Source organism: Aythya ferina (assembly GCF_964211825.1).
Source record: "Aythya ferina genome assembly, chromosome: 4".
Taxonomy (NCBI): Eukaryota; Metazoa; Chordata; class Aves; order Anseriformes; family Anatidae; genus Aythya; species Aythya ferina.
Window position 1 is genome coordinate 33,351,771 of NC_140300.1, and position 14,051 is coordinate 33,365,821.

The 14,051-nt window shown below is 40.4% G+C and overlaps 1 protein-coding gene across 10 annotated transcripts in view; it reads right to left on the reverse strand.

Annotated features, from left to right (window-relative positions):
* TNIP3 (TNFAIP3 interacting protein 3) overlaps positions 1-14,051 on the reverse strand; it is a 70,163-nt gene that overhangs the window by 29,162 nt on the left and 26,950 nt on the right. For 5 of the 10 annotated variants that reach the window (XM_084518798.1, XM_084518792.1, XM_084518799.1 and 2 more), the window contains 2 exons: positions 11,322-11,454; positions 616-702 (listed from right to left, as the gene is read on the reverse strand). In XM_084518798.1, the coding sequence (XP_084374924.1) occupies positions 616-702; positions 11,322-11,454 (220 nt within the window). Of the gene's footprint in view, positions 1-615; positions 703-11,321; positions 11,458-13,569; positions 13,934-14,051 lie in introns of those variants that run through there. The other 5 variants (XM_084518797.1, XM_084518795.1, XM_084518794.1 and 2 more) reach the window with 4 other exon arrangements.

Below are 14,051 nucleotides of genomic sequence, written 5' to 3' on the forward strand. Positions count from 1 at the left end.
ATGCATAAACCCTGGCCACATATTCACCCCCAACCAGTCCGGCAAAGCTCTAATGTTGGAGCACTCGATTTCCATGTCAGAAAACAATCCCTCTTCCTGTAGAAGTTCATCAACATGTTTAAATTAAAGTATCTGAAAAAATTACATGGTAGTCAGTGGAATTACTCGTGTTCAGGATCTGGGCCTTAGGCATATATTTAGGAGCACAAAGAGTCTATTAAAATCAATATGACAACTCGCAAATCTAAACGTTACAAATACGTTCAGCAAATTGGTTTGAATTCTGCTCAAAGTTGCTGGATCACTAAAATGAACCACTTTCTACCTTTTGTGTAATAACAAATCAAAGTGACTAGATTACTTTTGGGGGGAGGAAAAAGAGAAGGAAAAAAAAAAGATTTTCTTTCTAAGAATTTCATATCTAAAAATTTGATATCTAAAAATATGTAACATTTCCTTCTACTTTTAAGCAGAATAAATCATTCAGATGATTCTACTGGAACACAAAAATGAGCCTATAACTGTCTGTCTATAAAGTGGCCTGTACCTGCACCAGGTGAAGCCATGCCTGCTACACAAACAGCACATCAGAGGAGAGCCAAAACATTCACTTACTTCGAGCAGGTCTGCTGGAGCTTCCATTTCACTCACATCTGCCCACGTGCATCCAAGACGGCCTTGAGCATTTGTTTCACTGCGGGTCTTCGAAAGAGAGAGCAATGAAACAGGTATTTTACATCCCTTAAAGGAGTGGAGGGAAATGCACGAAGACACAGAAGATACACAAGCACTGCCCGTGAAAGCAGCAGAGACTAAAACCTAGGTGGTGGAATTCTGATTTTAACCTTTTCCTCCTTCCTAGCTGGGGCTTCCCAGAATGGTTCAAGCACACTGCCTATGACTAATACACCAGGCAAGGCAGCACTCTGTGTACTCTAGATGCAAATTGCAGTCGACTGGCCAGTTTGCCTCTGAGAGAGGAAGTTGCATGTGTAAGGGAAAGAAGAGTACATTTTTCAGTAAATAAGAGGACAGGGTTTTCTATCCCTGTTTCCAGTTGTAGCAAAGCATTTATGTAAGTATGACAAGTATTAAGTGACAGTAAGATAGCGTGAACTGCCACGACAGAAAAAGTTAGTGTAGTGAGTCATGCCCCGAAAGGAGCAATAGGTAAGCTATGGTGAAGGGGACACTCCTGCAAAAGCCAGGATGTCTATGGGAACACTGTAACTGGAAAACCAATTTACTTTCCTTGAAGAAGAGCTGCACAAAGATGCAGAATGCCAGATTTTGTTCTTCTCTTAAGGACCTAGTACTTGCCATTCTAGTCACTTACCCTACCTGAGCATGGACCTAGCTTTAAGATGCTCAAGCCTTAATGCTTCAAACTTATGTCTTCGTTCCCCATTTGGAAAAAGAGGCTAAAGTTGCCAAGTTAAATTCATGGGAAAGATTAACAATTAAAAGGCATCCACAGACTTTTCACATCCAAAGTGAAGAGAAAAAAAGAAAAGCATGAAGTATTTCTGCCTTCAGCCTTGGAATTCTGAATAGCGATGGATTGGAGAAGGAAACTTGAAAGAAAAATAATTTTCCTTATTGTGGAAAGATCCCTGGGTCTGAGGTCTTTTTTTCAGTGAGTGCAGAAGTTGTTTACTTGCTCTTCAAGAAACAGAATTAAAGCTAGCTTGTGAAGTTTGACATACATAAATCTTCAGAAAATAACATAAAACTTCAGGAGATCTTTAGACAAACTAAAGTAATCCTGTGAAATGGCGGAATTTAATAGCCACATTCCAGATTGCTGGTTCACAATGTGTGACTAAGCAAATCCTGTTCTGCAAAAATAAAAGCCCAGTTTGGAAGAAAGCTACTGTTTTAAAATATTTGCACATGAAATATATCCTCCCTACTCTGATGTTCTTCTTAATTGCTCTCTTTTATGGATAGGCTGAAAAACTTGTGGGTTATAAAGAAAGAAGTTTAAAGACAGATTTTATTTTAGTAGAGGCATTTTAGATTCTACACGGGAGGCATTCTACCCATCAAAAAATAAAACGATTCCATCTGTACCTATACCAAAACCAGCCTTTGAGTACATATCCCTTCCAGGTACAGCATTGGTTTAAAGGAAAAAAATATCTAGGTATGGCAGATAATGTAGCAGCAATTCTGGTAATTGCATTTCTTGACATTTCTCCTTTGATTAATGTATGGTGAGGAACACATTAAGTGTCATGCTGCAAAAAAAAACTCTCCATCACCTAGGAAAAATTAAGTGAAACAGTGAGGCCATCCTTTGGAAAATAGGCAGGTGACAAGGCCAACTTCTAATGAATAAACACATCACACTACGTCAGAGAAAGTAGTGATAGTTAAACTGTACAATCGCTGTAGCAGAGAAGAAAGAGAGAGCAATGCATTTTAAAAATGAGACTGAGTATTGTAATGGAGTTATCTAAAGTTTATGTCAAATCAAAGCTTATCCCTAAGGATTTTGAAGCCATGGGCAAAAGTAGGTAACAGCCCTATCATACATATGAGAAAACAGACCAGCCAAGTGTTAAAGGTCATCCAGATGTTAGTGTCAGATCACAGAACAAATGACGTCTCACCCACAACCTGTGGCTGTCACATCCGCTTCTGCAGCATCCATCAGCAGGGTGTCTGCATAATTTGGTGTTCTCACACACTGGAGAGTGGAAAACTACTTTCTGGACTGAAGTTACTGCATATGAAGAGTCAAGAGTCAGCTGCTGAAGGAGAGGCACTAGACACAAGTGACAGGAACACTACCTTTCACCTTCTCACAATATCCCACTGCCTCCTCCTATGCCTGCCACAGCCCTGTAGATGATAAAGTCGTGGAAATAGAGTCTGACTTGGTCTGTATAGCACTAACACTGAGCAACTAACTGATTCATTAAAACACAACCAGAAAACATCTGCATTTCACGTCTGCTCTCATGGGCAATGATCCTTACGCCTGGACAACTCCCCTTACTGCAGTTCCTATGGTGAGCACAGTCTCATCCCCATTCCAGCAGCAGCCTAGCTTTTGGGAGAAACAAAGACCAAACTGCTGCATTTACGGTCTGGCCTACATGGTAAGACCAGCCCTGGTTACTGAGTTCTTTGACACACCACGCTGTGGGGTGCCATGTGAGGTGCAGTCCCCCACAGTAGGGACAGAAGAGCAAACTGAAGACACAGCCCTGCTCATGAGTCCTGACTCCCACCTGAGAGATGTTGGTGCTCAAATCACTCTGCAGAGAGGTTGAGGGTAAGTCCCTGAGATCACACGGCTGTTATCATTGATTAGTTCAAAACCTGGAAAGCTGGGTGGGTACTAGGACCCTAAGTCCTTAATTGTTAATACCTTAATGACCCTGTTAACAACTACTGAGAGTAAATTATTATCTCTTGGACTGGAGGATTTGAAGCTTTCAGAGACTATCATGGGATATTATACCACAGGGCTGTGATCTCAGAGGCTGCAGTAAATTCAACTAATTCTTATTCTTTTGAAGTCCTCTTCTGCCACAACTAATGAAAATATGGCAAATGCTAATATTTTAATATTGTTTTGTGAAAGGTACAGATTTCAGCTGAAGAAGCATCTTGATGAGAGCTGAAATTTCTAAGGATTTTTGACTAATTGCACCCTGCATATTCACATTAAAAACAGTGACAAATCTTCTTGCACCATCTTGCTCTTAGCTATTGCTTTCCACCACAGGGATAGTATTCAATATGACAAAATAGAACTGACATCAATTACTTTTCAGTATGTAGCTAGGCAAACAGCGTTCATACAGATAATGCTAGTGCTCCTTCAGACAGCGCGTAAAGTCAACTGCCTTTTAAGAGATTTATAGGAAATCCATCCAGCTCAAGGGTTAGAACGTGACGCTAAAGAGCAATGGCGCTGTTCAGTTGTGTGAGCAGCTTGGTGGGAGATAGGTATCTTGTTCCCTCCCTCGCAAGTGTTTTTCAGTTTCAGTTAGCACGTAAGAACAGTACTATGCCATGGAAAGAGAAGAGTTTATCTAGAACCTGTAAGAACAGAAGAAAAGCCAATGAGTAGGGAACAAAAATTCAAGCTCTTCAGAAGTGCTGGTCTTCTTCCAGTTATACTTGGGAGAGGTTGAAGTAAAGATGTTGTCTCCCTCTGGAGGGAAGTGATTCTCACCCTCTACTCTGCATTCATGAGACCCCACCTGAAGTACTGTGTTCAGCTCTGGGGCCCCCAGCACAAAAATAGACATAGACCTGTCAGAGAGAGACCAGAAGATGGTCACAAGGATGACTGAAGGGCTGGAGCACCTCTCCTTGTGAAGACGGGTTGAGAAAGCTGGGGTTGTTCAGCTTGGAGAAGAGAAGGCTCCTGGAAGACCTTATAGCAGCCTTCCAGTACCTAACCAGGGCCTACAAGAAATATAGAAAGGGATTCTCTCAGGGATTGTAGTGATAGGACAAGGGGGAATGGCTTTAAACTAAAAGATGGTGTATTTAGATTAGATCTAAGGAGGAAATTTTTCACTCAGGAGGTGGTGAGGCCCTGGCACAGGCTGCCCAGAGAAGCTGTGGATGCCCCATCCCTGGAGGTGTTCAAGGCCAGGCTGGATGGGGCTTTGAGCAACCTGGTCTGGTGGGAAGTGACCCTGCCCGTAGCAGCAGGGCTGGAATTAGATGATCTTTAAAGTTCCTTCCAACCCAAGCCATTTTATGATTCTATGACATTCATTTTCTTTTTCTGAGCGAAAGCCACTGAATTTGTTTACCAGTCTACTGCTACACTACTAAGAACAACTTATTTGCATGATAATACTACAGAAATCTGACACATGTATAACACCAACCTTTGAAAGAAAGACTCTTCTGACAGCTATCATATTTTGGAAGAAGAAAAAATATTTTTAATGCATTTATAACAGGTTTGAAGTTGTTGAATCAAATATGCAATTGTAAATTGTTTGGAAAAGTCAATTTCAAGACCAGACAGTACATGCAGTCACAAAACTAAACATAAGGAGACTGTTTACAAATCCAAGCAATCTTTTAGAATGCTCTTAAAATTTGCCAGCCTGCAAAATATAACCAGACCAGCTAACGACTTAGGAGTAAAATTTGACCTAGCACTACACAGCCACAGAAAGCTCAGAGATGGCAAAAAGACAGCTGAAGAGGGTGTCTGCACTCAAATGGGACTTCAGAGGCAGGCAGGACGCCCTACCACATATGTCCCTGGCATTGGCTTGCAAAGCAGCACTCTAACACTGCAGTAAAGGGTTTACAGGGGGAAATCTAGTCACTTGGATCCTGTGCAATTAAAAAACAGATTTTACTGTGGTGAAATCATTCCTACTTCAGCTATATGCAAAATCAAAATTCACTAAGTGTGATGTTACAGCAGTGACAAACAGGTCAGCAAATGTTACAAATCCCAATCTAATGCTTACATGAATCTTAATTTCCCAGATTATTTCATCTCTTCCTCTCAAGTAAGTCTGTGTCATATCATTTACTGGCCACACTCAAAAATCACCAGAAAACAGGGAAGAGTCTCTGAGTGGAGAAATACAAACTTAGTAAACTCTTACAATATTTCTGCCTCCAACTTCTCCACAAATACATGTAAAACCAAATCACCACCAGCAGTGGATGGCATCAAGTAACTTTTTACAATCTCCCCAAGATACAGTTGCATAGACCTTTATCTAGCCAGGGTTCTTCATACATTTTAGATCACATTTGTATGTGCTCTAAAATATGTGCATATAGGTAATTTGCACTCTTGTGATCTGTTTCTCACCCTTTACTTCTGCTTCCACTCTCTCCCCAGAAAGTAACCTCCTTTGCACATTTCTTTTATCTATCCCAAACAAGAAAACAAAATGTTACTGCTCCTGCTGCTGGGCTGTGACATGTAGCTGTAGCATCAGTCACTACTGAATACAAACCAACTTTTCCTCACCTTTGAGCATAGTTCAAGAAAACAAGGAAAATAAAAGAGAGAACAAGCAGATTTTGCTTTCCAACAGAGCGAGTGCTGTAGTTTGTGAATTGATACAAGAATGATCATTTTCTTTCTTTGGACAGCTGATCAGGTCTGGCTCCTCCTAGAATGGCTGACAGTTTTTCTTCTGCCTATGTGTACTGTAAAAATCCTTTCTTAATGTCCACACAAACCATTCTTGTCCTTGGCTCACCCTGCTCTATCTCCATTACGACAACAGATCAGAACATGATGAAATATACTAAGAAAACACTATATCGAGCAAACCTCCACCTGCAGGGAGCTTGAGTAAGCCTGAAACCTCCTGTAATGTCAGTGAATCATGATTTAAAACCTTTACATTCTCTGAAATAGCACGAGTTCTTAGTAGGACCTTTACACTTCTTTTTCCAACCCTTCACTCTCCAACACTCAGTTTTCTCTTCCATCCTTCACAATCCTTTTTCTTTTCCTCCCTGTCCATACCCACATGCAAGCACACAAAACATTATCCTAGGCATTTATGATTTTTGTCCATGCCACAGACAATGGTGACAAAGTTAAACTACTCTTCCAAAATCATCAGGCAGCTCTCATCTTTGCGACAGACAATGCTCATCTTACCTTCCACTTTTGTTCACAGCTGTCTTATTTTAAAGACTGCTGTGAAGGGGAAAACACTTTTATGGCAAGCAGTTGGAGCACACTCGGGGAAGAAAGCTTCAGAAACTTCAGAGCATGGCTGCCAGGGATGGCCGGCAGCAAGCTGGGAGCCAGGATCTCCTGCAGACTGACTGCTGCGAGTAGAAGGAGTAAGCCCACCAGATATCCAGCACAGAAAAAAGTCTTCCCAGGAAGCAAAAGGGACCAGGAAGCACTTGCTGCCCCTTGAACTCACCTAGGTGACTCTCACAAGTAGCAGCACACAACCCCACCTACAAGGGCAGAGTAAGCTTAACTGCCAAGTCTTTTATTAATTTCTACTTGGTTTCTATGAAATTATGTCATTTCTACTAGCAGTGACTTTGAAATTCCTTCCCCTCTTCCTCCTCTCCCTGTTTAAAAATAACAATTATTTGTATTCTAAGAAGATCTGACATTTCTGGGTGTAAAAGGCTTGTAGTCATTTTGGGGATGCTTGCAATGAGATTGAAATCAGAGCCTTGGAACTCTGGCCAGCACTGAATCCTCTCAAAAGCATCAGCACCACCAGAAGTTAGAAGTTCTCATTTTTCAGAGAGTGATGGCTCTTTATTCTGGGAAAGGCTTTTGTTACAGTATTACAAAATAGGCACACACAAGATAACGAAAGCCACTTGTCACTTCTGAAAACTGTCTGTTCGGACACTGCAGTGAAACCAAGAACCAGTAAATTGCTTGCACTAAGTAAAAGCAAATTTTTCCCTGATGATGAGAAAATTGTAAAATCTCTTTTTTTTCTTCCTACCCTATCAGGTATCTGCCTGAAGATTTTTCAAGTTATGCTGTTCAGTTTCAGATTTGTAGAAGCCAGATTTACTCTGAGATGAACCTCAGTAAAAATTTGGTGGCTTTTGGAAAATCTGTTTGCTTACATTTTGGTCAAGCTCTCCTTTTGGCTTTGAAACATTTTCACAAGTGCTCTGAAATCTGTTACTCTGCATTAAACAAAATTGTATAAAATAAAAGCTTCTGGAATAAAACATTTATTATACCAGCAGTGCTTCCTACGTTATCCATTGCTAACCTTTTTCCTGTTGTGGTTCACATGGTAAAATGGTAAAAACTGAGAAATCTTAGTCAAAGAATAACATCAGCTCCTAAACCAGAAAAAGAAACTCTTCCTGTCTCGACCCAGTCCACGTGCTTCACCCAGACAAATGTGTTAAAAAGGGATTTTCCCTTGAACAAGCATGTCAGCCTCAACATTTTGCCTTGTTCAGTTAGTACAAACTCTAACAGGAAAATAACAGTGCAAATTTGAATGTGTTCCTTAATATGTGGGAACCAGATAAAATTAGAGCAAGATGTGGCTTCAGAGTAAGTACACCATCACACAGCTTTCTGTTTCAGGATTTCCTTTATCCATTGCTTTCCTTCATCGCTAATGAGACTAACCACAAGGACATGGCTATTTAAGCGCTTGCAAAGTCAGGCCTGAAGATAAAAATCCAATTTCATGATACTCTAATTGGATAACAATTTATACAAGTAGCAAACAGGCTATTTTGAGTTTTACAACATAATCGGTGCAAGAACAGACAGTCCTTTATTTATTTATTTCCTTTCTCTCTTTGCACCCAAAAGAGTTCAAATACTTGGGAGTCTGGTATTCTTGAGCTACCAATTGATCACATAAAATATATAACCTCTGCCAATAATCCTTACTTTACTTTATGTTGACACACTGCTCAATTTAATTGCTGTTCTTCCTTTCCCATCTGATATTTTTTATCATCCCTTCCTTCCCCCAGAACACATCCTTCTTGTGTATAAAATCTTGATTAAGCCATACATATACTGAAAACACTGCATGAGTACTTTTAGTAACATCAGTATTTTGATGCATAATGTTCAGTCTAACTTACTTCAGTTGAATATAATCAGCTTTATATTTAAATTTGAAAGTGAGACGTTGTTTTTATGTTATGAAACACATTTCTTTGATTTCTAATATTAAAACAGCAAGTTGCTTGATTCCTTTGGCCTTGAATTTCCCACTCTAAAAGAGAGAATAAGGAACCCTTTCCCTCCTGAGTCAGATAGGCAGTTTCACAGACTACAGCTTTGCAATCCTTGTTCACGTACACTCCTGCTATACATTGCAGCAGTAAGTAAATGATGTTGCAGAAGAAAAGGGCAATAGGCAAGTAGATATGAATTAGAAATTGTTAATTGCTTTCATCAGTAAAGATTTCATCATGTTTCTCTTTTTCTTTTTTGTCTGTAGGTCTAACAAAAGTAAATGTATTTCGTTATAGTGAGAAGAGCTTACATCAGTGTAAAATACTGATGCCATGCTAATGTCTCACCTCTTTTTTCAGCTTAAAAAGGAAACAGTTTGTTCACCTAAGGAAAGTACATACAAGGACACAGGCACTCGGTCCCTTATATGAGACCAATAGACCTTATGTGGGTGTCAAGGACCCCAGTACACCAAAAGGCTCTTGCAGCCTGCATGGACTTCATTGTTTCCTCATGCATTTTGCTCTCCAGGATCTCCAGGAGCAGGAAAACATAGCATCATGATAAGCCAGAATTAAACTACTACAGATGAAGGAACCATAGAGGGAAGGAAGTGCAGAGAATTAATTCTGTCCATTCTGGTATTCTCTCTCTCAGATATTTGCCTTTAAAACCACAATAAATATTTTTATGGGAAAAAAAAAAAATATTGGGGAAAAAAAAAAAAAAAAAAAAAAAAAAAGTCTAAGGAATTTGTTTACAGATACTTCCAGGTAACAATTTCAAAACTGCTGTGATCTCAGAAGGAAATGTCATTCTACAGCATGCAATTCATACTCCTTATTCCAGGATAAATTACAGAATGAAAATAAAAATGGCTTGCTTGCTCTGCCAAAAAACTTCCTGATAGAGTTCTAACACTATAGTGAGGGATACACTCTTGTTTCATTATCATCTTTTTCCCAATTCCTACATAAAGAATTTAGCACTCATTTTAAGTCTAGATCACCATCTCATTTCACAAACTGACATTTTCTTTTTCCTTTTTTAATACTATTTTAGAGTGTTCATAATTGAAAGGATAATAAATTTGTGTTTTGAAAAATAACATATTTAAAAAAAACGATCTGTCACGTGCACTCCTAGTTTCTTTTACTGAAGTTGCTGGAGCTTATCACAGTTGTCAAGCTGTCATTTGAAGTCCAAGTCAATAAGCACACAAGTGAAAACCTCTTTGACTTAAAAATACAAATAATAAATAGCTAACGTATTCGTAGCATGGAAATATCTTCAACTTTCTTCTCTTATCTACATAAGCAACACACACACACCTTCCAGTGGGAAGTGCTTTAAATACAAAAAGTATTAAAAAAAAAAATACAGATGGAATACCACCATGATATTCTGAGGGAAGCACTGAAACACCCTACAGAAGTGGCTGGGACATGTACATCCTTTCTTTTTCTCCCTCACACCTCCAAATCTGTGCCTGCATCTCCTGTCAGAGAGGCTAACATGGGAACTGTGTGTTTCCACAGACCATTTGTAGCTTGCTGTTCTCACCAATAATTTCATAGCTTAATACTAGCCGATTCTACTGTCAGATCTGTCTTCTGCTTCACCTTCTTATTCATCATTGGGGCTGGGAATCCCCATTCCTCCTCCTGGCTTCTCTTTCCCTGCCTCTAAACCCACTAGCCTGACCCTGTGGCATATCCTTAGCTCCTAGCCCTGTGGCTCTGCTCCATTTTTTGCCCTGAGGTCATGAGTCATTTTGGAAATGGCGGTTTACATGTGAAAAGAGCTATGTGTAATTCTGCATTTCATAGAAGAGAGTCATCTCTCCTTTACCGCCTCATCAATTTCCTGTATCACACGGAGGAGCACTGCCTTCAGAGATTTCCTTTTCCTCCTGGTGCAGTAACACAGGCAGGTAAGTGTGTTGTCCCTTCTCACAGGGAGCTGCCATTCACAGCTTCATCACTTCTCTCTTCCCACACCTCTATCTCCTTCCTTTCCCAGATTGCAGAAAAGAAGAATTTCCTTTTCACCTCCTATTGCATGATAAAAAGCAGCTTGCTGTTTCAGAGTAAAGGACCGAAACCTTGAACAAATTTCTGTCATGCTTATTAAGTGCTGCTTCACTGCAAGCAACACAAACCACCTTGGCAGGTGACTTACAATTCTCCATTTATAATACCACAGAAACACAAGTTTTAAATTGCATTTTTCTCCTTCAGTGCTTGCTTCTTATTTATCTAAATACCATGATAGATCTCCCAAAGATCTATCTTCCTCACATATCTTCACATCCTCCATTAAATCAGAGCTAACAAACACAGCAACCATAAGAAAACGTTATTCCTCTTGGTGTGCACAGTTTTGCACAGCTGGCTACACAGGATGGTACTTTAGATAATCAGCAGTTTTAGTTGACCTTTTAAAACCCTATAAAAAGCATCTTCTCACTTTGTCTTCTTCACAGCAGAAAGTAGTCGTATCAGAAAAATACATTGCAAATTCAGTGTATCGTTTTAGAAATTATAAAAAAAAAAAAAAAAAAAAAAAAAAAGTCCTGCATAACCAAGTCACACAAGGAAATGTTGCCTGGATGTTCTTCCCTCACAGATAAACAACTGCAAAAGGAGTCTGTGTTTACCTTTAGGGAACACGAAGCTCTCTGATGGTTCGGACTTTCTTGGGCAACAGCTTCAGGGTCCTCATGTGATGTGAAAGTGCTACTCCTCTCTATCAGGTTTCTTATTTCAGCATCAAGCTCTTTACTTTCACACCTGCTTAAAAAGAAATAGCAATATGATGCTTTGCAGAGGAACTAGAAGCGCAAAAAAAGTAAATTTGTCAGCTGTCATCTTAACGTGACAAGACACAGCAGAGCTAGTCCTGCACTGAGCTCTTGCTACCTTCCTTCCTGGTGCATAGCGAGCACTCAAGCAGTCTCACACATGCAATCTGTAAGAGCGTGGTGGCAGAAATCCATTTAAAATATTTAAACAAGCAGTCCTTATCAATTTTACTACCTTGTGTGTAGAAATCCTAGTCAACCCTTCTGGGGATTTTTTGCAGACTTCAATGCACCCTCATCCCCACCCACCCCCAGTTTCTAGAATGTTAAAATTCATCGATATCAAAAATGCTATCAATACAGTTAACTTGGTTTTAAACTCCAAAACTAGATGCTCAGTTAATGATTTATTTTTCATTGTACGTTTCATTTTCTGTAATATTTCATAATAGACACCTGACATGTATTTTCATTTTTTTCCCCTGCAAGTTCCTACTAAAAATATTCATACCTTATAAAAATAGGTCTGTTCTGGATACTAAAGAGATATTTGTTTTCTGGGAAAACCATTATCTTTCAGTCTCTGCTAGGGACACTCAGGACTTAAGTCCACTTAGTGGCATGCTCCAAATTTGCAGAAGGAGCTAGCAATTAGGGTTGACTCATTCAATACATCGTAGTTGTGGAATGTGACTTTCAGGAACATAATCAAAACCAAACCACCAAAACCCTAGACCCAACCTAAGTTTTTTAAAAAAAATACTTCTCTCTTTTGGTAATTTAGACTTTTATTTCCAAATCAGCTTAAAACAACTCCAAATATATACAGTATGTGACCAGAAAGCCAACAGCAAGGCTCGGAAGTATTAGCAATCAGGATATGGCAATGTTACATCTCAATTTAGGCAGAAAATACTAAGTCCGTCATTTGAACTACCAAAAAATTGAAAGCAGTTAGAATTTACTGGTTACATTTATCACAGTTCAGACAGACAATCCACAGGGATCGCACTGCAGGTTCTGAGGAAACTGCTGAGAGGCTAATAGCAACATTATCCAATAAACAAACTCATCTATCCTAATCATAAGACTAAATAAATGAAGTGAATTTTGTGCTGAGAGGATAAAATGACGCATTTTATTACACTCGCTATTTACTCATGGAGCCTTTAACAGGAACATACTGCATTAAGCATGGATGCAAAGTCATCTGCAGAGGAACTGCAGCAACATTCCAGCAGCAGGAAACAAGGACAAGGAAGACTCAAAAGGTTGGATTTGATTTGCTGCCCAGGAGCTGGACAAGCTGGAACGGCATTTGCAGAGTTACCGTGAACCCTGCCTGCACCATCAAGCACTGAACCTGAGACAGGATTATGCTGGGCGAGCTGGCAGCAAGTCACTCTCAGTTTTAGTGCCCATCAAGTGTCCTGCCCCTTCAAACTACCTTGTCTATGTGGAGCCACAGCATGAAAGGAAGAGAAGTTTTCATGGCAGGATATTTGCGTGTGTTTTGAGAGCTAGACTTACAAACAGAAAATAGGACTTTTGGCCCTGTGAAAGGTCCTCGTTCACCAGAGCACATCACATGAGTTTTCTTCTATAGAGAAAGATGCTTCCTCGTCCTAAGCTTTTTGTTGTTGTTTGTATTAAACCAACACGTTTGCCAGAGCGAGTTCAAACAAAGCACCCAACCAAAAAGAGCACTGTGTTTTGTCAGACCCCTTTGAAAGGGAATTATGGCCAGCTAGAGGCACGCTGAGCAAGAGAAAGACTTCCTTGGTGCACATTTCCATACGCCTCATGGGCGTGCAGCAGGCTGCAGCTGCTCTGAAAGCCTGCGGTGGTTTCAAAGCCTCCGTGCCGTGGGGGCGGCGGACGAGCCCGGGTGGCACAGGCTCTGCGTGGCAGCTTGTGGGGCTGGGCATGCGAGCAAGGTCTGAGGCTGCTCAGCTTCCCTTTCACTTCTGGTCTGAGGGGATACGCAGGGCTTCAGGCAGTCACGGGACCAAGGAGCCACACGTCTTTTCAACACAAATACTCACAAAGCAAGAGGAAAACTAGAGAAGGAAAACAAGGGAGCTTGAGAAAGAAAGCCAGCTACCTTATGTCTTTCTGAAAAACTGCAACATCCTGGACAGTTCCACTTGCACTGGTCTTCCTTAACCAAATGTGTGCTGAGCTTCTTGAACAGTAAGTTCTCAGGAAGCAGCAAGACCAACAGCTGAGCTTTGAGGCTTCACTTTTAAGGAGATGCATAATGCCGACTCAGCAACATCAGTAACAACCACCCTTTTCTCTCAGGCCTACTTCCCTGAAAAACAGCAGCTTCAGCTCATTCAGACTCCTGCACCTGACCTAGCATGAGCCCTGCTTTGCCCAACAGATTTGGATATACTCTGCACAGAGAACTGGGGGCTTGAAAAGCTTGGGAAGTTACAGCACAGAAGAAGGCACCTGTGGTGCAGTTTCAGGAAAAGTGCATTAAATGATATTTGCATAGTAAGGGAGAAATTGCTGCAACTGCTCCCTTAGAAGCCCTAAAAATGTGGCAAGAGTAGGGGAGAGGTTAAGTAAAGTGAGGTT